This window comes from Pholcus phalangioides, unplaced genomic scaffold (assembly GCF_987345545.1).
Source record: "Pholcus phalangioides strain wild (caught in Gottingen) unplaced genomic scaffold, Ppha-v1.0 ptg000042l_1, whole genome shotgun sequence".
Classification (NCBI taxonomy): domain Eukaryota; kingdom Metazoa; phylum Arthropoda; class Arachnida; order Araneae; family Pholcidae; genus Pholcus; species Pholcus phalangioides.
In genome coordinates, this window is record NW_028301628.1 from 3177730 (window position 1) to 3203369 (window position 25640).

General features: G+C 35.8%; 1 protein-coding gene across 3 annotated transcripts in view; it reads right to left on the reverse strand.

The window, feature by feature from the left end:
* Nucleotides 1–419: 419 nt before the first annotated feature.
* Nucleotides 420–25640, reverse strand: part of LOC149063898 (synaptogenesis protein syg-2-like) — a 553183-nt gene continuing 527962 nt past the window's right edge. For all 3 annotated transcript variants that reach the window (XM_089255271.1, XM_089255270.1, XM_089255272.1), the window contains 3 exons: nucleotides 11911–12014; nucleotides 9800–10012; nucleotides 420–1387 (listed from right to left, as the gene is read on the reverse strand). In XM_089255271.1, coding sequence (XP_089111397.1) covers nucleotides 1352–1387; nucleotides 9800–10012; nucleotides 11911–12014 — 353 coding nt within the window. In that variant the 3' untranslated portion in view covers nucleotides 420–1351. The remainder of the gene's footprint in view (nucleotides 1388–9799; nucleotides 10013–11910; nucleotides 12015–25640) is intronic.

Genomic DNA, 25640 nt, shown 5'->3' on the forward strand with positions numbered 1-25640 from the left:
TTATATTCACAAAATGAATAAATTTATATTCACAAAATGATAAAACTAATAAATGAATAAACTAATAAATCAAAATTATTGAAAATCAATTTAGTCAAATTGAATTAAGTTTGATTCAGGAACACTAATTCCCTCAAATTAAATTCTCTTGAATTAAAAAAAAAATTAATTCCTTCTTATATTAATAAATTAACAAAACTAATTCCCTTGAATTAATGAAAAATTTGATTGATTTAAATTCAATCCACTGAAATTAACAAAACTTATTTCAATCGAGTTGAATCAATTTTAATTCGCAAAAATTAACAATCACTAATTCGCAGAAATTAGTAATGTCTAAAACACTCAAATTAAGTTGATTTAAATTTTCAAAAAAAGTTAATTCACACATAAATTAATTACCTCTAAAATCAGTCAAAAGTCACTAAAATTTACTTAAAAGTCACAGAAAGTGCCCCAAAAAGTTCCACAAATTCACTTAATCGCTTAATAATTAATAAAATTTTTAGTTTCTGCTGCAATAAAACTTTATAAATAAAATATGGTAAGAGATGTCACATATTTTTTTGAAAAACAATTACTGTTAGCGTTAATTTTAAGATTCCGTACAATGGAAGAAATCTCCATATATTTTCTGTATACGTACACATAAATACAATGTATTATCAGCCGAATAACAATTAATTTCAACGATGATTCTGTTCAACACTGTGTGCTTCAAATATTGAGATCCGAGACTAAATCATCAGTAGAAATACTGTTCGGACAATCAAAGAAATAAAATCGAAAATTAAACGAAAAATATGATGAACATATACAACTATATACAAGTGCAATACGTAGTCAAGCCGTCGTGACTGTTCACACTTCTTTCACTAGACAGTACGCGTGTCTCGATATACATCTATTGTTGTTTTTAATGATCCTTCAATTCCAATTATTAATTATTTTAACATTTTTTCCTGTTATTTTCATCAATTCATCGACACTTAGAGGCACATTACGGAGCGAAGTGCTTCCCTCATTTTTTTTTTTGCTATACATCAGGCATATGAAGTATTTACTGTATATATTTCTTTGTAATGATATTGTCCATCCGTATATTTACGCCATTTTCTTCAAGAAGATTCGGGCAATACTGTGTGAATGCACTCTTGCTATTATCTTGAATCTTCTTTTGTTGCAATAAATGTTATATTTGTGTATTTTGTATGGTAAATTCCTTCTTACCAATGTCATCATGTTTTCGTAAATAGGCAGGCATGTTAGGCGCACGTGAAGGCAGATATTCGAATTGGAACGTTTTTTTTGTTATTGTTTTCTTTTAGTCTTTGACCGGTTGGGTGCGCTGTCAAACTGGATTGAGCTTCGGACAATCTTCTGGTAGCTGGAAATTAGAGAGAAAAATCATGATTAACACATGAATGTGACAATTGTTTTCGATGTTATTTAATCTAAACGCACGTGAATGGTTGCTCTAATTTAAATCATTTTTCTTCAAACTGGTCCGTGGGAATTTTCTACTAGTCCACACAGGGATAACTAGATGCTTGGTCTGCCAGGGCAATCGCCTATTTAGTATCACTTGTAATTTTGAAGGATTGGTCAAAAGAAGAAATTCGCGTCACCTCTGGTTCGGCACCGGGACACCAGACACCAGACCCGCCTGCCCCCCCCCCCAATTGTGGACCGACCGCAAAACATTAAGCCTATTTCATATAACTACCACAGTGGAATCCCGTTTTAACGAATACCGTTGAAGCGAAAATTTCGTGTGGCGAACGCTTTTCTAATCCCCCTGACACATTTACACAGAAACAAGGCAAAAACCTAGAATTACTTTGCGACGAGATTTCGTTATAATGGAGTGATTTCTCCGGTCTCGTGGAGTTCGTTATAACGGGATTCGACTGTACTACTTAACCGAACATAGCCCTCGTAAACATTCCTTTACGGAATTTCTAACGAATCGGCACATGCAGGAATGTGTGTTCTGAGTGTATGCTTGGCCCTAACGTATATATGTTGTCGAGTTGCGCTTGTTTCGTGTTCATGCTGCCATCTGGCTTCCATTCTCTGAAGTAAAAATGGAAATTCTTGAATTTTCATGTTTTGTCAGTATCGTGTTGTAGGCCTGCCTGCTCTCTGCGGAGAGACTTTTTTTTTTAATGGGAGACCCCGGCTGACATTCGTGCCTCATATAACCACTACGTAATTTCAAATTACAATAAATGTAATATGAATGAATCCCTCTATACGTAGGATTTTATTTCTGCGATGACCGCGTCAGAATATCTGCGAATTATATTTATATTTGTTTTTTTTCCCTCCTAGTTGTCGGTCCACATGACTTATAATCGTTCCACTGTGTTGTTTTGTCTTTCATCTCGATGTGAGCACTCGTTTTGCAAAAATATTTGTAAACACGCACAATCCTCACCTGTTTCTTTTTTCATTCTCTATACATGCATACACAAACACAACTCTCTCACACGCACAGACTCGTCTTTCCCTTTACATACCACCCCTGGTGATTTGTAAGTGACCAGACAGCCTACAAGGGCTGGAAAGTGCAGAAACGTTCAATTCTGGTGTGGCCTAGTTATGCCATTCCACGACTTCATTACCAAAAATTATTCCCCTTTTGAGACTTCAGTTGTCCTCAGCTGCTGAATGTCACTGTTTAACCCTTCCCTTAGCATAATTACTTTCACTTACGCGACAATTTTTGTTGAGCTTATCCCGATTCACACCGTGGCTGACTTCAGTGATCTGGGACTGTGCCGCGGATCAGTCAAGTGGTCTGGGAATATGCTACAGGCAACTTGAGGGATCTGAAATTTTCTGAAGTTCATTTTCACAAAATTAGGTTTGAGGTAGCGAGATACATCGTATGACACATCCTCAAAACACGTCACGGGTTGAGCACGCATGCTTTAAAATCTGCTCAACTGATTGCAGATGGTTGCACTGCATATAACAAGCATTACACAGAAACAAACTTCACGTTAGGATCACAAAACGGACAGACACATTCCGGCATGTACTAATTAGTTAGAAATTCCGTATATGAATGTGTACGAGGTGCATGTACCGTTAAGTAGTAGAAGCAGTAGTAGTAAGACGCCCGCCTTTCATCATGAAGGATACCGTCAGGGTCTATGAGTTCGATCTGGCAGATTGAACATAGAAACCAAGTTCTTCACGTACCGAGCCGGGGGCGACCACCCATAGATGACGCTTTCTTTTCCCACCGAACTTTATTCGTTACAAGTTGCCATATGGCGATATGGCCGGATTAGGTGTCCACACAATAGCTATAAAGTACATATCTCGTTGGTACTAACGATAGAGTTAGACAGATTCACCCCGCCCCCCTTCCGCATGAAGTAACTTACACAACAATTACAACACCATCTATCAGTGATGTATGAAACAACACTGACAATAAAATTTCTATTGTTAAAAAATATCCCATGACTGTGAATTTCTGTAAAAAAACGCATCGTGCTACTGCCTATACTTTCCGGAACTTTCTGCTCTTACTTTCGAATAACCCTGTATATTCTTTAAGTGTGACGATTGTTGTTCGGAAGTGAGAAACACACTGAATGATTATTTTCGCTAAATCCGATTTTAAATGTATATTCTTTTGCACGCTCTGGTGAAATTAAAAAAATATATACATTCATAAAGAAGTTGGAAGACTTCTTTACATGCAAAGTTGATAATATCTACGAGAATTCTTATCTGTACTGCAAATTAAATCGATTATTACTCATTCTTTGAGTTTGTTAGTAGCGTTTCTAGCACAGGTAGTAAAGTGGCCTGCCGTTCCTATTGCACAAGCCCTCCACCCACGTTTCAAAGTGTACTGGGTCAGACAGCTTGTGCTCTAAGAACGAACACGTCCTGAAGCTGTCCGACCGGTAATCTTTATTTGAAGGACAAAATCCAATATGGCACATTTTACCACATCCATGCGTCAAGGAGCGGTTGTTGCGTGAAAAGAATACGCAAATGTAGCTTGAGCTCATCTGAGAAGAGAGCCTGGAATGCGCGTATAAGCAGCACCTCCTAGAGATAGAAGGCCTCTGCACGCTACTTGTGACATCAGTAAGTTGTCTGTTTTCTCTCGGAATTTTCAGGGAAAAAAATTTCCTGCTCGTGCCAGTATCATCGTTGTGAGGAAAAGAAATGATCGAGCTCAGAATTGGCGATTTCTATGCCCCACATCCAATCACTATGCGGTATTTGTTAGCCAACGAGGAAAATTCTGCACCAAAATAAGAAGAAACGAAATAGAATGCAGTGTTTAAAAATCTGGCAAACTTGCTAGGTAGTCTGAATGACGTATATGGCAACCCGTGCGGAGGCCTGTCTCTAGGAGGTGGTGGTATAAATCATCTTAATATACAGGGTGATCTCATAAATTTGTAAATAAGTTAAGAATTCATGAAAATTTAATAAACTGGTATATTATTTGAATGCGGTTTGCGGAAAAGTTATTGACTCCCTTCTCAAGAAGGAAGGATCTGTTTTGGGAGTGGGGAGGTTATAGGGGAAAATCTTTAGTTCAAATTGTCGATAGATGCCGCTGAACGGAAGAAAATCGAGAAGAGATGAACCTGAACTTTTCTTTTCAATCCCTTCTGTGTACAAAACATTCGTAAAGTTTCAGGCGGTTATTCATATCTGCGGTAAAACAACTTAACGAATAGTTTGTTTTTTTATTTACCGATATCAAAATAACGATGAAAACATTTGTAAGCGACAGTAACAGGACAATTCAGAAATGCGCTTAATAGCACACCTTGAATTTTATAGGACTCAAGATATTTGTGGGGCGCTCTCTATCTTAGAACTAACTTCCATATTTGAACTAATTTATTTTTCTGTACAAAAGAAATCGCTGTTCGTAAGAATAACTTTTTTTGCAAACTGCATTCAAATACACCGATTCATTCATTTTCTTCATAATGTTTTTTAACTACTGCATTCGTGAATATTAGGAACACCCTGTATAATTTTATAATTTAAATATTATTGCTGATACGGTTTACACAAATTTGTCATTTTTTTGAAAGGAATTTGTTAATATCGGAAATGTTTCCAACGAATTTGAAAATTTCATTTCAGTATCACAAGACTATATTTTACACCTGGAATTTTTGATTAAGATCTTCAATTTGAAAAGCCTTTTATGCTAATTACAATTTCTGTTGACACATCACACAAGTACATACTTTTCCCATTTTACACGTATTATAGATACGCATATAGAGTCGAGGCTTCATGAAACGAAAATTTTCAACTGCTCGCTCAAATTTTCGTCAAATCACTCCCATTGAAAAATATTTTTCTATAATAAAACTTTATGAAACCATATTTTTAATGGAACGATGCCACTTCTTTATATATGTGACTTGGCTGGCTGAAATTCACTGGAAAAAATCTATTTCCCAACGCTGATATATTATTTTCAAGAAATATGTATACTCTTGTTGAAACTTTTAAAATTCTCGGGATTTAAAAAAAAATTTAAAATCCAAAATCTGAATTTTCCATTAGAATTTTCAAGAACGAAAACTTGTCCGATTGCTATGCAAAATCATCCATCCTACTCTTAGATGTCCTATACTATATACTGCTTGAATTTTAAAAAGGATCCAAATAAAAGACACGTCGAATGCTATCACATAAATTTTCAAGTCTGAATAATACAATAGCGGGAAAGGAAAAAAAAAATAACATATAGAACTCTCGAATTTTCGTCATAAACCGGACTAAAACGTATGCAAACTACTTTATATGCCTGAACACTCGAAATACGCGATCTGAATTCGATTCGATAGTAAATATCCAGACAACATGACCGATCTGAAGTAGAAGAGGTGCCTGACAATATTCAAGGTCTAAGAAAGAATAAAAAAAAGTATATATCATTCTTGTGTAAACAAGCTTAGAGGTGGAAAAAATTTACATAAAATTCCGCCACCAGATGAATTTATATCTCTCAAACGGTTACCGTCTATGTACAATGGATAAAAAAAAAATAGAGTTGTGTAAAAGATTGAATTTCTAGAATGATAAACAATATTTCTCCGAATAGTAGGATTCTCTGTCTAGGCGTCCACGGGTTTGGTTGGAATAAATTTATTGTATAAAGGGGTACATCTTACACCATTATACAAGTATCTAGTTAGGCTTAGACTTTTTATATATTTATGTTCGAAAGCAACAGGAGGAAAATGAATGTAGTGAGTTTTGTGGGGTAGGAATAACGACAACGAGAGACCCTAAAACTGAATAGAACTAAGTAAAGTAGCGGGATTTTTAAAGAAGAGACATGCACAAAGACAGAAGAATTTATAATATCAATTAAGAAACAAATTATTCACTAGGCTTCCCGTATCTGTAGAAAATGCTTCAAAATTCTCTGGTGTGAATCACATCTGCAAATTTATGAACCAAAGACGAAGTTTGTGTCTCAAGTCATTTGACAGAGTGCATTTTCTTCTCTCTCCCGCGTCTAAATCGTAGGAGAAAAGAAAATTCAACGACTTCGTTAAAGATGTAATTCTCAGAAAATTCTATTTATAACACTAATACAGTATATGATTTTAAAGATCTAAGCCCATCCTCATTCAAATAGTAAATAACATTCTCATTAGAATTCTCAAGAATGGAAACTTTTCCAATTTATATTCAAAATCATCGCTGTTCTAAGATTCTATAGGTGTTGTGTATATATTGAAAATTCTGAGATATATATATTGTATTTGTGTTCTGTATATTGTATTTTGCATGAATTTTAAAAAGGGTTCACATAAAAGACACGTCGAATGTTATCACATAAATTTTTAAATCTGAATACAATGGGGCCATGAAAAAAAAAAAAAGTAGAGCTCTGGAATTTTCATCATAAACTCGACTAAAATGTATGCAAACTACTTTATATGCCTGAAAACTCGAAATACGCGATCTGAATTCGATTCGATAGTAAATATCCAGAGAACATGACCGATCTGAAGTAGAAGAGGTTCCTGACAATATTCAAGGACTAAGAAAGAGTAAAAAAAAACGTATATCATTCTTGTAAACAAGCTTAGAGTGGGAAAAAAAATTTACATAAAATTCCGCCACAAGGTGAATTTATCTCAGAAACGGTTACTGTCTATGTACAAAGGATAGGAAAAGAAAAAAAAAAAAACAGAGTTGCGTAAAAGATTGAATTTCTAGAAGGATAAACAATATTTCCGAACAGTAAGATTCTCTATCTAGGCGTCCACGGGCCTGGTTGGAATAAATTTATTGTACAGGAGTACATCTCAATGCTTTATATAAGAATCTAACAGGGGCTTAGAAAAGGATATTTATGTTCGGAAGCAACAGGAGAAAGAAGAGAGAGAGAAAAAAGTGAGTTTCGCGCAGGGTAAGAATAACGACAACAAGAGATCCTAAAACCGAATAAAACTAAAGTAAAGGAGGAGAGGTTTTTAAAGAAGAGACATACACAGAGAGAGAGAGAGAGAGACAGAAGAATTTATATCTATCAGAAACAAATTATTCACTAGGTTCCCCACATCTCTAAGAAATGTTTCAAAATTCTTTGGCGTGTGTCAAACCTGAAGATGTATGATCCAAAGACGAAGTATGTGTCTCAAGTCGTTCGACCAAGTGCATTTTCTTTTCTCCTACGATTCAGTATGAATCGCATTCCGTCATTTCTGCTTACGTCACAGTCTCTTCCGTGGTGGGAATGGAGGCCTGGCTCTTTCTCTCTCTCTCTCTTAGAAAGATATACTTTCTTATACTTCTTACACACAAGGCTCTTCCTTCCTGTAGCAAGACACGTCAGAATGATATATTCGAGTTCACATTTCAAACTATGTGAAATATCGATTTTTGACGAGCCATTCTAATCGATCATCTCCTTTTGCCTCCCCTCACGTGACACGATATATTTTTTTTTTATTTATTGTCCCTCCTATCTTTTTGGTCGTGTTTTCGAACCCTTGCAGATTGCCATCTAAAAGCGAGAGTTTTAATAGATTATGTGAGTGTTGTCTCGAAAATAAAGAGACTTTCAACATCAACAACTTGGACAAGTTACTCGGCCATCTCTTCGTGGAACGCAAATATCTTTCAACTTGGGAATTCCTGGAGGGTTTTAAATGTTTCTGTTTTGCCTCGAGGAATACGCTTTCAAAGGCACGTAAAATTCGGGAATTTCGCTTGACTTGTTGCTGTGAAAGAAAGCTACGCGCATACAAACCCGTCTCTAGTTCGTTACATTCGGGGAAATTCAACGGTAACAAATAAAGATATGCAAAAACAGCCGAAAACATTCCTGGATAGAATATTAAGAGCTGAAAATAACGAGGAATAACTTGACTGTATGTCTTGAATATTTGACATTTCAAGAGGCATATTCGTCTATTATATTTGCTCTAGATTCGGGATATCGCAGATGCGGCCCAGAACAACTTTTAATGCTGGCAAAGATGCAACAAATCCACATAAAAATATTTTATAAATTTTAATGCTTTTTTCGGTTGGTTTCGACTGTCTATCTCTATTGCCATCAAAAAGACTCGATATTTGTTAACTTAGTATGGCAAAGATGGATTTGAAGTTCTTATTATCCATGGTTTGTACTTCAGGTGTAGTTTAAAACAATTCTAGAAAATATATATAATATTTTCTGCTTTATCATATCATAGCTCTATTTTTAGACTGAGTACATCTTCATTGCACCATTAACTTTTTAACAGCCAATGTTCCCAATTAAAAACTGATGTTTAATTGAGTGATTAATTATTATTATCATTTCATGGAAGCAGTTGAAAACTTTATTCTGAAAATAGGAGGCTGAGAACTTGATTTAGAATACAAAAATCTCATTCAATTCAGTTCTAAATCAAGAAATTTACTTTTCTATAAACCCCCGTTTTCGAAAGGGAAAAATCTAATTTTACATTTGTGTTTTTAATGTGATTGTTATGGACATAGAGGTGAGTCAGAAAACTTTTCTCAGCTGATATCTCTGAGCTAAAAATGTTCAGAAAGGAAAATGAAAGAAAAAGTAGTTAAAATAGTAGTTTTTTATTTTTACTGCAAGCTGTAATTGGGTTCAAACCTGTAGCTTTGTATTTTAAATAAATAAATAAATAAAAATCGCAATGAATCGGAATTATGCAGGAAAAGATTAAGAACCTGTCATCATTATCTGGATACAATTTATGAAAATTGTTAGAATGTGGTATATTAACCCTTTAAAACAATGCATGCACAAATGTGCGGGTTGCTTTTTCTCACTGCAGATTTTTTTTTTTTATCGTCACGGAGTTAAGCTTTGACTTGAGGGATTGAGGATTGTGTAGGTTTTGAGTTACAAATATGTTGAACATGAACTTTGAGGACTTTTATCGGAGAGCGGCACTTAATATTCAACTTATAGAAGGGTTTTTAAGACTGCTTAAGGAGAAAATTTGACTTATAACATAAAATTTAGCAACAAAATTCTGGGAAAAACTATATGCTAATATGAATATCATCTTCACTGAAAACAACTGAGCGAAGTGAACTATTTCTTCACAAAAAAAATCAAAGTTTGGTTTTAATTGAAAATTTTTTCATGTATTTTTTGTGTCAAAAATGCAAAAAACATCTTGAAAATTTCAAAAAAATGAATGTTCGGGTCTGAAAGGGTTTTAAATACTGTATTCCGTATTCGAAAAGTCAATATGGAAATATGTGATCTCATAAGTGAAATAATACCCCGTTATGCACTTACCACTCTGACACCGATGACAGGCCTGACAAGAGGACTACTTGACGTGTCCTCCGTCGTCGCAATGTCTTCGTTCGTTGGTGGAATGGCTGTACCCCTTCCTCCTCGAAAATCGATGTCTGCGTATTCCGTCGGTGGGTCTAACCTATGCCGTGCAAAAGGTTGCTGGCAAGTATCTGGTAAGGCTAATTCTGCGTATGTTATGTCATCATAAGGCTAATTGGAATGGAAACAAAAATGAACGTTAATTTAGACTAACCTTTTGTATCATTTCTGTGAAAACCAGTCATATATATGCTAGAAATTTAGAAAAACGTAATATTCAGGATGACCCCCAAACTGGTTACACGGCGGATATCTATGGAGCCATTGATATTGGAAACATGCTTTTAATTGAAAAAGTTCTCAAGTGAAGTGCTTAAATTTTCCAAAAAAGTCAAGTGCATAAAAAAACATCACTTTTTTCATGTAGACCCTGAGTGCTAGAATTTCTAAGTGCGGCTTTGAGAAGTCATTTCAAAAAGAAAATTGCATATTTTTAAGTGTAATATTAACGGAGATATTTTGGTTTGAAGTTTTCGGCTGGTATCGCTAATGATTGACGGTGTGGTTCGCAAATTACAAAACGTAAATAATGATTCAAAATAACAGGTAGTATTCAGATATGTCATTCATTTCGCAAGGGGTTGTATAGTTATTTAAAAATATATATACTATCTCCTTGTGCCCAAAAACCCATCTAGAAAGTTGTTGCCCTGTCTCCGCTGATGCCAAAAAAAAAAAAAAAAAAAAAAAAAAAAAAATCCACGTGTACAAGCGCAGTATTAACTAAAATATTCGAACTCGTAAAACGGAGAGAACTTTGGAGAAACCACGTTAAATACGAGTAAACTGTTTTACCCACATTCAATGCTGTTTTAATCCTCATCTTTGGTTTTTTGAATTCGAATATCTCAGTGATTATTGCACTCAGTGATTATTAAAGCGTAAAATGTTTTTTTTTTTCAGTTGACATCAGAAGAGACAAGGCAACAGCTTTTTAACTCGGTTTTCGGGCACCGTATGAAAAGTTAATTCTTTTATTTCAATAACTATACAACCCCTTGGAACATGAATGAAATATTTGAGTACTACACGTTATTTGTGTGTGTGTGTGAAAACTTTTTCTACTTGCGAAAATAAGCCTCTAGAATCAACGGTTTTCCAGTAAAATACCATGCGCCCTGTTTGGTATGTACCCTGTATATTGCTTTCATCAAAAAGTGGTGTGGTCACTGTGAGTATTACTTCAGTGACAATGTAATTCTGTTTATATATATTATGATCAAATAAAAGGATTACGTTGATTGAAGTCCATTTCCCGTTCATTTTCGATAATTTAATTCAATTATCGCGATTATACAATGAGCTAGAATAACGATATTTAGTATAATTTGATAAATTCACATAAAATGACTCCTTTTCAGAATTAAACTTTCGAGTGAATTTTACATGAAATTCAAAAAAAGACAAAATATGGTGCAATAATAACATGAAAGATTTAAGAATAACAATTTTCTATTGTGAAGCAATATACACATACATCTTTAAATATAATCTAAATAATAAGATTTAAAATTGTATCGCCGATGAGGAAATTGTTTTCATACTTTCTTGTCGACTTATTTTTGTATTACACATCAAATATAACGGTAGATAAATTACATTAGAAAAAAAAGTCATTTCCTTTAGAAAAATATTATTTCATGAATTATATAACTAAAATACAGAATTCTTTAACAATAGACGACGAAAACGTTTATGGCATATTTCCATGTATAGTTGACATTACATACAGCATAAATATAAATTGTATTAATATTATGGGAGAAAAGACAGCCGTTTTCACATATAGAAAGATTTTTAATATACACATAATATGCCTATAATGAAAATATGTTTATTATAATAAGTAGAATACATCACATTATGATGGGTATTTGAAAACGCGGATAAACAGTGTCTCAAACATTTAACCATTAGTATTTCATAATAATCGTATATGGTAAAGATTGTTATTATTTCTTAATTTAACCGTGAATTCAGTAGCAAATGCGCGTTTATATATCTCTTACCTCTGTAGGAATGTAATGAACTCTGTTGATTAAGTTTTCATATGTATGATCTTTTTCCCCGACGTTTTCATATAATTTGTCAGTAGCTGGATTCGAACTGTAGTCTAGAAAGAAACATGAAATTAATCAAGCAGGAAATAAGCCTATTGCAATAATGAAATACTATACTATTACATACTTTGAAAACAAGATAATGACAACATGGATTGAATGTAGTCTCGAAGAATAAGAAATATGTGTTCATTATTATACCATAATTTCCCAGTGAGAATGGTTTCCGTTATTTACATAATAGATATAGGGCTCTTAATGATATGGTATGTGGGCAAAATCTTTGGTGGCAGTAGATGAAAACTTGCAGTTAATTATTCTTCCGATTTATGATTTAAATAATATACCGAAATGATTAAGTAGTTCTATGAAGTATATTCTGTGGCATACACATGTCCGCAGACCATATGCAGAATGCAATGGAAAGTTCCTAAAGTTGGAATAATAGGATGAATAACCGTGAATCGTAGACGCATCCTTCCAAAAAGGGAAAAGTAACAAAATTACACATAGACTTCAGATCCGTTATTCACATTGCGAAGGGTTGAGTTATTCGAATAAAAACATTTTTGCCCGAAACATATTTTCCACAAAATCGAATTAATCCATGTTTACTGTACGTATGTAAAGACATGGCATATTCGCTTTTTTTTTTGTTCGTGTTTAGAAAAATCCTATATACTTTGCATAAAAATTTGAGTCAAAAAGGATCCGTTGTGCACGAGCGTGAATTTATGTATGAGTCGCAAACGAGCCATTTGTATAAATGGATTTACTTTTTATTTGTTCACCCTGTTCTATAGAAATCCTATTAAGAAGTTGCCGCCTTTAGCTGTCTCTCTTGGGTCCAAAAAAAAGTTCCATGTTTTTACGTACATTCCATGTATTCACTGAGATATTTGAATTTAAAAATCGCTAAAAATGGGAAAGTACAGCATATGAAGCGTAGAATGTACTTACGAAGTACGGATGACGGGATACCAAGCGAAGGTAATTGGAAAGAAAAGTCACATTTCTTTGTGGGGAATCGAACTACCGAACTCGCACTTTCCAGGCGCATGTTCTACCATTAAAACTACAGAGGATAGACATTTTCTTTCCTGAGAACACTGTGTTCCTTTGGGCTGAACGGCACTGCGCAATAGACAGCCTCCTAACTCAGGAAGTACGGATGACACTGGATACTAAGCGAAGTGCGAGGTTGGTGGTTCGATTCCCCCACAGAGCAATGCGACTTTTCTTTCCAGTTATCTTCGCTTGGTATGCAGTGTCATCCTTACTTCGTATAATTAGCTGAGATGTTCACCGTTTCGTAGAATGAGCTTGTCCGTTAATTTTTGTTCCTGAAGTTTTATGTTTTACAAATACAAACACAACACCACAACAGGCAAAATGCCCAACGAGGTGGCTGAGCGAAGCTTTTACGAAGCCTTCACCTCATATACTCTTGAATATAGTAAGGCGCTTTGCATCAGTCCGGGGTTGTTTTGTTTATTGTTTTAATTTTTTCCATAAATACAAGATGAAACAAAAAATCAGCCAAGGGGTCTAGAGACCCATACTGGATGATAAATCACAAATTTATAATGAATAATAAGGAACACAGTTACTTATTAATAAAAAACATCAACAAACTAAAACGGAAAAACGAAATATTAGAAAAACACATACACACGCACACACAAAATGGGGTTGTGAGCGCGGTTCTATCTAGCTATCTACTCTTGAATATACATGATTTCTGATCATTGATAAAATCATTTACAGAATCTATCAGTTCTTTTTAGTTTTATTAAAAAATATACTGTGTGCCAAAACTTTTGTGGTGCACTGTACGCTGTCTAGCTAAAAAAATAGTTTGATTTATAATGTATATATATATTTATTTATGTACATTTTTCTTGTAATGTATTGGATTTGCCTTCCAATGTTTCTTATTACCTAAACATGATATTCATTAATTCGACTGATAATCATTTCTTTCAAAAAAACTTCAAAACATAATTTTTCTGGAAACAACAAACATTCAAAAAAAAAAATGCAGTATACATTTTCTTAGTTTCAGACATTGAGTGATTGTACAAAATTTTTCTCCAGAAAGAAGATAGTCAACATGATTAATTGGAAAATTACTGATGCGATCAACATTAACAGGATATTCAACATTCTTACTCAACTCTAAAAAAAACAATCTTCTATGGGAATTGAGATGACCTGGAAAAAACTTCTGATTTGTTTTATCCGGTGGCTTCTTCCAGAATTTCATTAGAGAGCAATATATAGAAAGATTTTCCCCCTCATAAATAGCGCTCAGTGGCCGTAATCTGCTGCTGGTGGTGGTGGTAGTAGTAGTGGTGCTATTCTAATATATTCCTGGAAGCCGATTACATCGTCGACCGTCCCTCGTTTTGTGGGGCCATCCGGAGAATTCCTGGCGTTGTTCCGCAGTTCGTAATTAGCGCTGGAGCATTGTTTCGATTAATTTACGCCTTCACCCAGTGTTTATAATGCTCGGCATTCCTTAACGCGATTTCGCCATCATCATCTCCTCCGAACCGTCCACCTAATTGTTATCTAAGCGTGTTTTGCGAATCACTGCAAACAGATTTTGCAAGATTCCTGGTTCGATGCTTAAGAGGAATTACTTTTTTATTTGGGAACTACCCGTGTGTGTGGAAGGCATTTTTATTGAAATATCACATTTCTTTCCGTTTTTTTTCGCAACCGATCAATTTACATTTGTCCTTCGTAGTTTTCGAGTTCACTTTTCGAAATCAATATCAAGTTCAAAATTTTATTAAGTGTTTCATTTGATTATCCAAACTGATTGCCCAAGGGGCAATATATATATATATATATATATATATACAGGCAAATTTCGTTATAACGAACGCCAAGAGACCGGAGGAATCACTTCGTTAAAACGAAATTTCGTTATAAAGGAATTTCAGGTTACCTAGCATTGTTCCTTGTAAACTTATTTGGGGGATCAGAAAAGTGTTCGTTAAAACGAGATTTTCACTATAACGGTATTCGTTAAAACGGGATTCGACTGTATATACCATTTTTAGTGTATTTTCAAAAGCCAAGGGAGGCAACGGCCCTCCTGATCCCCCTAAATGATGGGCCTGGGGTGCGAGAAGGCTATTCGTATTGCACTGGGGGTGCGGGATGAACAAAAATTTCAAGAACCATTGGGTTAGATCGATAAATAAATAAGTAAATGTTTTATCATCGTTTTCAAATGCATGGAAAAAACACGTTGGCTATTGTGAAAACTATTATTTTATTCCGAGATTCGCGTATTTATTCAGCATTGAATATAGATTGATACCGGTCTTCTGAATGCATCATACGCACCCCAATTTTCCTTGCATGCCCGGGAATGGATCACACTCCGACATTCAAAAAGCTGCTGTCTCCCGATTTTTACGGCCCGCCGGCTAATGCAGTGCATTTGTATTTTTCTCACTGAAGCTGGACAAATATTTACCCTCGTCCATCGATATCAAATGAACGACACTCAAGTTCAATCATCAATTTCGATTTCTAGAGATTTCTAGAACTTCACTAATTTCGAAACTATTCGAAGAATTCAATTGAAACGAATTGCTAGCACTTCAACGCGATATTTTTCTTTAAAAAAGAAGAAAACGATATCTCTTCTTTAAGTAAACGATTTCATCTAAGTGGTCCCAGAAGAAATCTCAAAAAAATCAGAGAGGAGCGAAAAACTAAATACTTTCAGCAATCTTTATATCACTAACTCAAATATACTCAAATAATAAAAGAATAGAATATTATTCTTGGACTATGATGCCGTTTGTTATCCAGGGAAATACTTTGGATAGGCCGCGTGAGGGAAAGAAACGGCCAAGAGAGTATCGGGCTGCCTTAACGCAGATACCGCGTAACCTCCCAACAGACTACTTCCATATATCACTCTCGATGGGACCAAAAATAAACGTACTGTATATACGTTACGGTAAATGCGATAAAACCCGTTATTTTGCATAATCACCGATCATTAACTTTTATAAATTTCAATAAATTTATCTATTTATAGGCGATTCTGCATAATACGCAAGCGTCGTTGGTAAACATGATACTGTATATCGTACTAAATTCATCACATTTGCCGGTTACTCATAGCTGAAAATATTTACGAATTTACCCCGATATAAGTAAAAAATCTTGTATAACAAATATATTCTCGATCTAACAAAATAACAACATTTAATAAATTCTTTGATTTAAGTGAATTTTACAGGTTTTCGGGCGTATGCAATCAGACTATAATATGTAACAAACTTCTATTTTACGAATTCTGCAATCGGACCGCGATATAATGAACTCTCATTTAACAGACTTAACTATAACTTGAGTGTAACTAACGACTCTTGGGTATTATGTATAATCACCGGTAAAAGTCATAATATTTTCAGCTTCAATGATATTTACCAACGACACTTAGGTATTAGAATTAACCGCTAGGAAAAGTAATTTTTCTATTATTTAACAAACTTATCAACGAGGCTTGGGTTTTATGCATAAAATGAGGTAAAAGTGATAGTTTTTTAGTATTCATCAAATTCCCCTACGACGCTTGGGAAAGTAAGCATAATCACCGGTAAAAATGATAAATTCATCAAACTTCCTGAGACGATTGGTGATTATGCATAATAAACGCTTATCATTCATAATAACCGATTTATCGTAGAGTAGCACGTAGTAGCGCCTCTCGATAACGGAGACCCATGGAACCAAAAATTTTGTCCACTAACGGAGAGTGTTCACTAATGGAGAGGCACTATATGGTGAGATCTCGTTTATACGACTTTCACATTTATACGACGTTTGGGGGGTGGGGTTCAATTTTTTTTCTTCACAAGGTGGGTTACGTTTTTCCAGCAAAACAACACTATCATATCAGCTTTATTGTGGGGGGTTGGAACTCCAAAACCCACTTGCGTACGCCAATGTATGTGTATCTATGAATTCACATCATCCTCATCGTGCCTTCCCCCCAGACTTTCAAGTCTATCTCCGCCTATGCTTTCCATGGGACCGGGGATCAGAAAAGTCTCCATTAACGGGGAGTGTCCGTCAGTGGGAGGTTCCACTGTATTTGCCGTAACTGATTTATTCTGAATAATCGCAGAAAAAATGTTGGAAAACCGCAAAATAACAGAGAGGGCACAAAACTCAAAAACGTCCAGCAACCTTCATATCACTAACTAAAACGTCCCAAAGAACAAAAATATAGGAGAATATTATCCTTGGTCTAATATGCCGTTTGTTATCCAAGGAAATACTTTGGATAGGCCGCATGAGAGAAAGAAAACGGACAAAAGAGAATCGGGCTACGTTAGCCCAGATACCGCGTAACCCCCAACAGACTATATCCATATATCACTCTGGACATGACCAAAAAGAAAAAACGTACTCTATATATATACACTATCCAATAGCTTTTCCCGTTCTCTGACTCTAACAAAACGTTCAGACACGTATAGAACGAAAGGACGGGAAAAAAAAAAGAGTCATCACCACCTCTTCTACTACTACTAATACCACTGCCAGCAAATGTGTTGCTCATCGTCATTAGCGCTACCATATCGAGCTGGTAGATTTGGTTTAGATTAGCACAGGCTTTCGTGGCACGTTATCTTTGCTAGACGCTTTTCTTCGGAGACGTGTGCTGCTAATACAACACGTCTTCTCGTCATCTTCCCTTTTATTCATCTTCTTAGATGTGCTCCGGAGAAAATAAAAGAATAGGAACAGGAGGAGGAGGCAGAAAAGGAGATAGGAAAATGATAAAATACACAAAAGGTGAGAAAAGAAATTACTCGGACAATGTCGGTGAATGGATATGTCATTGTGAAGATACTGTTGAAAGGAGGAGAAAAAAATCAATATTAATTAGAAAAGATAAGGAGAAGGAGAGCTTAAATTCAAACGTGGGTATCGTTGTGATGATAACTATAACCTCTGTTAATTTAATGTTGCAGATAAGACACGATGTATGCCATCATATGTCATGGCATTGCCACGGGATATTTTTGTCTTTTTTATACGTAAAATAATTTTAAACCCCTTCAATGCGTCAATTGTATTAAACACTTCTTTTTCTGCTCACTCCCTAATCCTTGAATCTTATCTTTAGCAAATGATTTTTTAAGCTTCGGATACCACTGTCGTGTGTGTGCACACTGACAGCCGATATCTCGTTTTTGATTGAATTCCGAAACAATGCAATCGAATTTGGCCAATAAACACCCTCCAAAGATCGACTTTAGCAATAGGAGGCCCTAGGCAAAACAGCCTGACTGGGGTCAAAGGTGTTCGGTTAGTCAATGAATATACATTGTTCGAATTTCAGGGCCCCTAACATTATGTTGAGAGGCCCTGGTCGAATGTCTCCCTTACGCATGCAGAAATCGGGCAAGCTAATCCCAAGCAGTAGGTCCCAAAAGACAGAAAACAGCAGAACACGAAACAAGCATAGCTCTGAGAACGAAAATACGTTAGGGGCAACACGCACATTCCGACAGGTACCGAATAGTCAGAAGTTCCGCAGAGGAACGTGTATGAGATGCAGGTATGGTTAAGTACTAGTAGAGAAAGAGTCTCTCCAGCGTGGTCCAACCCGTCGGGGTAAAGGGCTTATATCCCTCATGGGAGAGAGCCTGGGGCATGTCTGGTCTTACAGTAGAGAAAGAGTAGTTGGTTTCAAAAATTCTTTTGGCGTGAATGCGAGCCGGTCTCTTATTTGAAAATGTCTCCCCGTAGACATTTGATACAATATTTACATATCATAAAAATTCAGACATATGCCATTTTCCCTTCAAAATATGAAAGACAGACGGCAGCAGACGAGTATAAAATGCAACTCACCTCGTAAGCATTCATATGGGGGGGGGGGATTTCTAACGAATTAGTAACTTGAACGAACGTGTTGTTCGTGTGTATATATGCGGCCCTAAAGTGTTTATTTCAGCGCCATAGGGGCCGTTCAAGTATTACGTCATCATCGATGGGGGGGGGGTTCCGATTTGCTGACTTTTGATGACAAGGGGGATGGGGGGTTTGGATAATGCTTACGTCATCAACCACCCTTTATGAAAATATGAGTTAGGATTCAGAGGGGCAGAGCTGATGACAAAATTTTGCTCACGGGGGGGGGAAAGGGGGGGGGGGTCAAAAATGGCTAAAAATTTGCTTACGTTATACTTGAACGGCCCTATATGCTCATTTCATATTTCACTTGTGCTGCCACCTGGCTTCCATATTTTGAAGTAAAAAATATACTAATCTTCGAGACAAAAAAATGGAATTTTCTCATTCATTTAATCAACCTTAACAAGAAATTATGTAACTCATTTTCTGGAAAACTATGATCATTTTATGCGGAAGAAGATAAACTTGAAACTGGAAGAAACTACGGCTACTTTATGCCGCAGAAGATGAACTCGAAAGTGGGAAAATTACCGTCATTTTATGCAGAAGACGTAAACTAGACAGGACATTTGTAGGTATTATATACCAACAGTATTTCCGTGGTCTCATTTAGAATATTGTCATCATCATCTTCATCATCCTTATTCTCTTATACGAACCATGTCCTCAAAATCACTACTGAATTTAATTGGAAGAGTAACGATGGACGGGGAGGGGTATGAGCTGTAATAATATCATATACGGCACCCACGATGTACAATTGAAGATTCAAGGACCACTTGAACCTCTATCGTCTCATTTAGAATGTGACTCAGCTGTGAAATCATAAATTCACGTGTCTCTGCCGGATGTCTAAAAACTCTACAATTCGAATGAATAGATCATTTTAATCATACATATAGGGTTCTTCCAATTCCATGGGCCAAACTGATATGGACTTCCTCGGACCATTAACAATAACCAGCACGTAATCTCAAAACATTTTTGTTATAACTCGAGTCACGTGAAGGGGAAAATGGTTTAAGCACGTCACATGCTGTCAAGCAAAGCAGAAATCCATCAATAATAATAACGGAAAAAAAAAAGAAAGAAAAATCTTATCCATCGGTCCATGATGAAATGCAATATCGGAAGATTGTATCCACGATATTGGTGTGTGTGTGCGTCAAAGCCACTAAAACTGTCTCTCACAAGGGAAAAGATAAACGTTCTGCAGCGGAAACTGACGAGCGCTTGACTAAAGCTTACCTTTATTCTTTTTACCTCTCTCTCCACACACACACATATATATTCGGAGCTTATTGCTATAAACTAAACTGAACCTATAAACGACATCATCCTGGAAAAAAATAAAATAATAAATAAATATACCTATCCTGAAAGAAAAAAACGGATTCTGGAGAACGATGAAAAGTTCTCGTCGTCGTCGTCGTCATTTTGAACCTTATTTTTTTCTTACTTTGAAATCTTTTACCGAGATCGTAAATTCCACATCAACGCGTAACCAGTGGTCGAATAAAATTCAATCCATCAAAAGGGACTTTAAGACCAAACAGAATTTTTCCTCTCTGATGCCCCTCAGTAATTTTTTTCGATATATATATATATTTTATTCTATAGATTTTTGTTTCCTCCAGAGAAGAAATACATTTTTTTCTTTTAAATTCCATTTTTTTTGTTCACTTTACTTTCTTGATGGCTGGGAACTTTAAAACAAACCATCCGCTGATGTAATTTAGGACTTTTTCGTCTATTTTTTTTGGATGAAAAACAAAATGGCTAAAAACTGAAACTATGTTATATAAGACGGGGAAAAAAATGAAAGAACGGATGAAAAAGATGGTACGAAATAACGAGAGCGGAAGAAAAAAAATACATAATTCTATAGATTTTTTTTTTTTTCAATTTTTGTGGACTGCCATCTATGTTGTTTTTTTGTTCTGTTACTTTCACCGCACAGCAATGAAAGATGACAACTTGACTGCAGTTGATGACTTAGATGACAGATAGCTTCCATTTTTTTTTCCTTTTCGTCCCTCTTACTTTCTTACTTGAATAGCTTAGCACAAGTTTCAATCTAAAAACTCTTCTTACTTAATTTTTTTTTCGCTTTCTTTTGGCTTGTATGTTAAATTAAATTTTAGAGCGTAGACTAAAGATACAATCGATAGTGATGTAATATTCGGGCCGTATATAGCGGTAGTACGTTGAATTAGATTAAAGTACTATATGTGTTTTTATTTTTTTTAATAACTTTCTTATAACATATTTTTATGTTTCTAATATATAGCGAATTTATGAAAGAAACATCCCTGCAATGTTTTTAAGGGGGTTGGTACACGCAAATTTTCCACAAAAAAACACATCTTCGAATTTTTTTTTAAATTTCCAAATACTATGAAATTTTCTGCGTCTAACTGTGTTTAAGTTTTTGTTCTACCCTGTACTAGAAATATATTTTTTAATATTCTAATATAAACTGCTGGCCGGCAATATATATGCTAAAGTTTTTTACAAATACAAATACAACGCCACAACAGGCAAATTGCCCAACGAGGTGGCTGACTCAAGAACATCATGGATCCCCGAGCCATTTTTTGGAGGCCCTTTGATAAATAAGGATCATTTTTTTCGAACACTACTCATTCAAATGTGTTGAAATTTTGTGTGTCTGTGGTGTTACATACTTTAAAACTAGGATTTTTAATTAAAATTATGAAAAAAAAATATGGGTAAATTTTGCTGATTTTTCAAAAAAATTTGCATGTTGCTGAATTTAAAATTCGAGAAAAAAATTGTTGTTGAATATATATCTAGATTATATCAAAAATAATCAATTAACTGATTGACATGTAATTTTTTGCATTTGATTCGCAATTGAATGAAATATTTTGAAAGTGATCTCTGAAAAGAGGGGGTCTTGAAACACGTCAAACAATAAACTACCGGAAAGTGCAAACAAATACAGCATAATCATCCAAAATCCAGTATTTTCGAGAATTTGGCCTTAGTCAAGTCCAGCATCTGGAATTTCAGCTTGTCAAATATAGGTAAGTTTAAAAAAAATTCCTATACAGGAAACATTGCCTGAACTAAGTTGTTAAAACATGAAACTAATATGAAGCGCAAGCAAAAGTTTCAAAATTCAAATTCATGTTTTGGTACGAAATCTGCGCCATTCACTTCAATTTTGGCTTCCGGCTGGAGCAGACTGGATTATATCTGCTATTCTGTCCACAGAGAAAAAGTTTCATGGGTATTTTTAACCCTTATACGGACGCCCCGTGTCATATAATCAATGCTCGATAAAGTATGAATGACCTCCGCTTGAAAATGACAACCATTGCATGTCGAAATGTACTTCGGAAATTTTTAAAATTCATTAACTCCTTGCTTGGATTCATTATTAATTTAATTTTTGGGTTTTTGTGAAATTTCTGATATTTATGATCAGTAAACCAGCAAAACCAACAGGTTTTGAATTTGGAAATTCATTGGGACGGCCAATCACGAAGGGGCAGCCACTTCAGGAATTGGCTAATAGTTTCGGCCAAAGTCCGAATTGGCCTCCCCAAGTGCAGCCAATTCACGATGGGCAGCCACTTCAGGAATTGGCCTATAGTTTTGGCCAAAGTCTGAATTGCAGAGATGATTAGGATTTTGGCTGGCAATTTGGCGAAGTGACCAGAGATCTCTGGCCAAAGCTTGATGTGCCGATGTAAGACGGCCCGGTAGAAGCCAAATCAGTTTTTTTAATCGCCAACGTGGAATACGTGTCTATATAAAGCGACTTGTATTGGATTAGCTCTATGTGACGAGAGAAAAAAATGTGAAATTTAAGAAAAATAATTATAAGACATAGTTTTTCCTGCCAAATTTTGGAGAAAAAATGGTAACATAATCTTGACTGCGGTTTGATGGGTTGCCATAACTAACGTTGACATAATTACCACGAAAAACTATGCCGATCCCAAATTATGTCTTTTTTTATTGAACTGTCTAGGGCTCACCGGCCATTTCGTAAACTCACCTTCCAATATCGGAATTTCAGACATTGGCCGGGTTAATATTTAATGAAATTGGCCAATACGTGAATAGCCTTCTCCGTCACGAATTAGTTAATTTCGGGCTTTGGCAGCAACATATGTAAAAAAAATTGGGTGACTAGTTAGGTATTTCAAAGCAGTTGTTGTGTGTAAGAAAAATATTCGGAAAATAGTGAGAATCTGAGAAAGTTTAATGCTTCAATTCGTAAGTGCGCTGCATATTTTAAGGTGGTTTCATTCAGATTTTCTACCGCCTGAGGGGAATTTCTGTCTTAAACCCGATATTCAAGTTGTAATTCGAAATCCCACACACATTTCCATCGGGGCTAAGTGCATGTAAAATGCCGGAAAGCTTGTATTGCAATATGCAAATAGATCTCTTTGTGAGATCGGCTGATTAGCAAAGCTTGCGAACGAGTTTCGTAATATAAGGTTACGAACGGTTTTCGCGGAATAGGCACTAAGCTTGATTAAGATATCTTACATTGATGCTGATTCAGAGAGAACACTGTAGTCGCTAATATCACTTATGAGTAGCAAGTTAATGAATATGTATATTTTGTGGTTAATTTACGAATCTTGAATTGATAAATTGGATAATTCGAATTTTTCGTAGTCTCTTCAAATTCCAAACCAACTAATATTGGTGATAGAAAATGCTTCGGCAGTTGAAACTTCATTTGATTAGTTGGTATTGAAATACAGTCCACGCCGCTTAATGTGATGAAATCGGGACTCGGTGTTTTTGATAACACACATTAACGGATTGGTAACTATGTCCGAAAGAAAGAATGGAAAATTATGTTATGACCATGTGTCCCGTTTGGTCTAACAAGACGCATGAAAAAATGGGACTACTCGGTTTTTCTCTTTCCTAATGACTGGTTGCAATCAATCAATCAATCTTTGGTATCATAATTGGGAAAAGCTAAGGCAAATTTTGCCCATTGCTCTAACACGAAGTAGTATAACACGAGTTGTAGATCATGTGAATATGAAGAAATATGTGATTCTGTGAAGAAAAAATTCCCAGAGTTTGCACAGCGTTGGGAAAGAAAAAACCAGTATCTGCTACAATTTTGCTGAATCCCTGTGCGTGGGAAAATATAGAAAACTGCAACCGATGAAGGGGGGGGGGCATATCTAAATATTTAAGGGGCTGCTCCTGTCTGCGATACCCTTTTTAAGAAAAGGAGCAGAGGAGGTCTCCCAGGGATATCGCCAAAGAACTCAACATGAAGTTATTGGTAAATAATACATGAGTTCAAATTATAGTAAAGAATAGATACTCACCATGAGATCAGGTATTTAGTATAACTAAGAAAAGTTATTAAGTTGTATAAATGCTGGCTACATTTACCAATTCACTTAGTGTCACCTGATGATCACCAAAGTAGTTCCTTCTCGGGATAGAGAAGGCGGGACATCGTCCCACATAGTGGAGTGGAGTTTCGTCATCCTCTCCACACACAGGACAAATAGGTGAATCTGCATAGCCACAGTTGTGTAGATGTTTCGCTAGGTTAGCATGATCAGTGATGATCATGTACAGTATCATCGACAGTAACCTGTCGAATCCAATCAATGTAGCTGCCTAATGTTTCATAAATTACACGATGTGCACTTTTCTTTTAAAATGAATGATATGTTCTGTAGACCTTTAGGGAGTTTTTTTGTGGTTCCCAATTTCGAGTTTTCTGTTCAGTGAGATGAGCTTTTTGGCAATACTAGGTTGGGTTCCCAAGGCAAGCTTAGCCTGTCTGAATTCTTGCCTCGAGTTCCATTTCCGATAATGTTTATTTCCTATCCATTGTTTGACATCTCCTTTTACGCTTGACATCGAAACAGGATAAAAAGGTTCAGGTCCAGATGGCTTCAGTTCGCTGTCCGTCCTGTCTGCAAGTTCATTTCCCTGAAAATTGATATGTCCAGGAACCCAGTAATGGTGGACGTCGTTGCCTAATGCTGCCAAGTTATTCAGCATGTCTGGGCAGTGTTTAATTGACAATTGAAACTTGAGGAAGTTGTCAAGAGCCATTACTGCTGCTTGCAAAATGCTTAATCCATGGCCCCCACATCCTGTAGCAGGGACCCGGGGCTCCAGACCGTTGTGTTAACCACTGAACGAAACAGGCTAATGAGCCCCTAGGCTGGGATCTTTTGCGCCCCCCCCCCCCGACCACATTTTCACGGGCCCCTTCATGATGAATTTATATAGCGTGAAAAAGCAAAAAAAAAAGTCTAAAATCGTCCCCCAGGGTTGAAACTTTGTCAGCCCACCCCTAGTGGGTGCCATGGCTTAATCCTAATATTGTCCCGAAACGGGATTTTTTTTTCTCTTTAAGCTATAAGCTTGTAAAATCCCGCATTTTTCTTAATTCAATCAAAGTCATGGGGTTTGATTATAATTGCCTAATGTTCCATAAATTACACGATGTGAACTTTTCTTTTAAAATGAACGATATGTTCTGTAGACCTTTATGGAGTTTTCTGTGATTTCCAATTTCGAGCAGTGAATACGAGCTGATTTCCGAGTTAAAATGTCTCGCCACCGAGATCAATAGCCCTACAACGCTACAGATATTCCGTCATTGCACTTCGCTCACAATTTGAAATATAGATGGCAGCGCTAATTCGCGCGTATATACACCATATACGTACTCTGTTAGG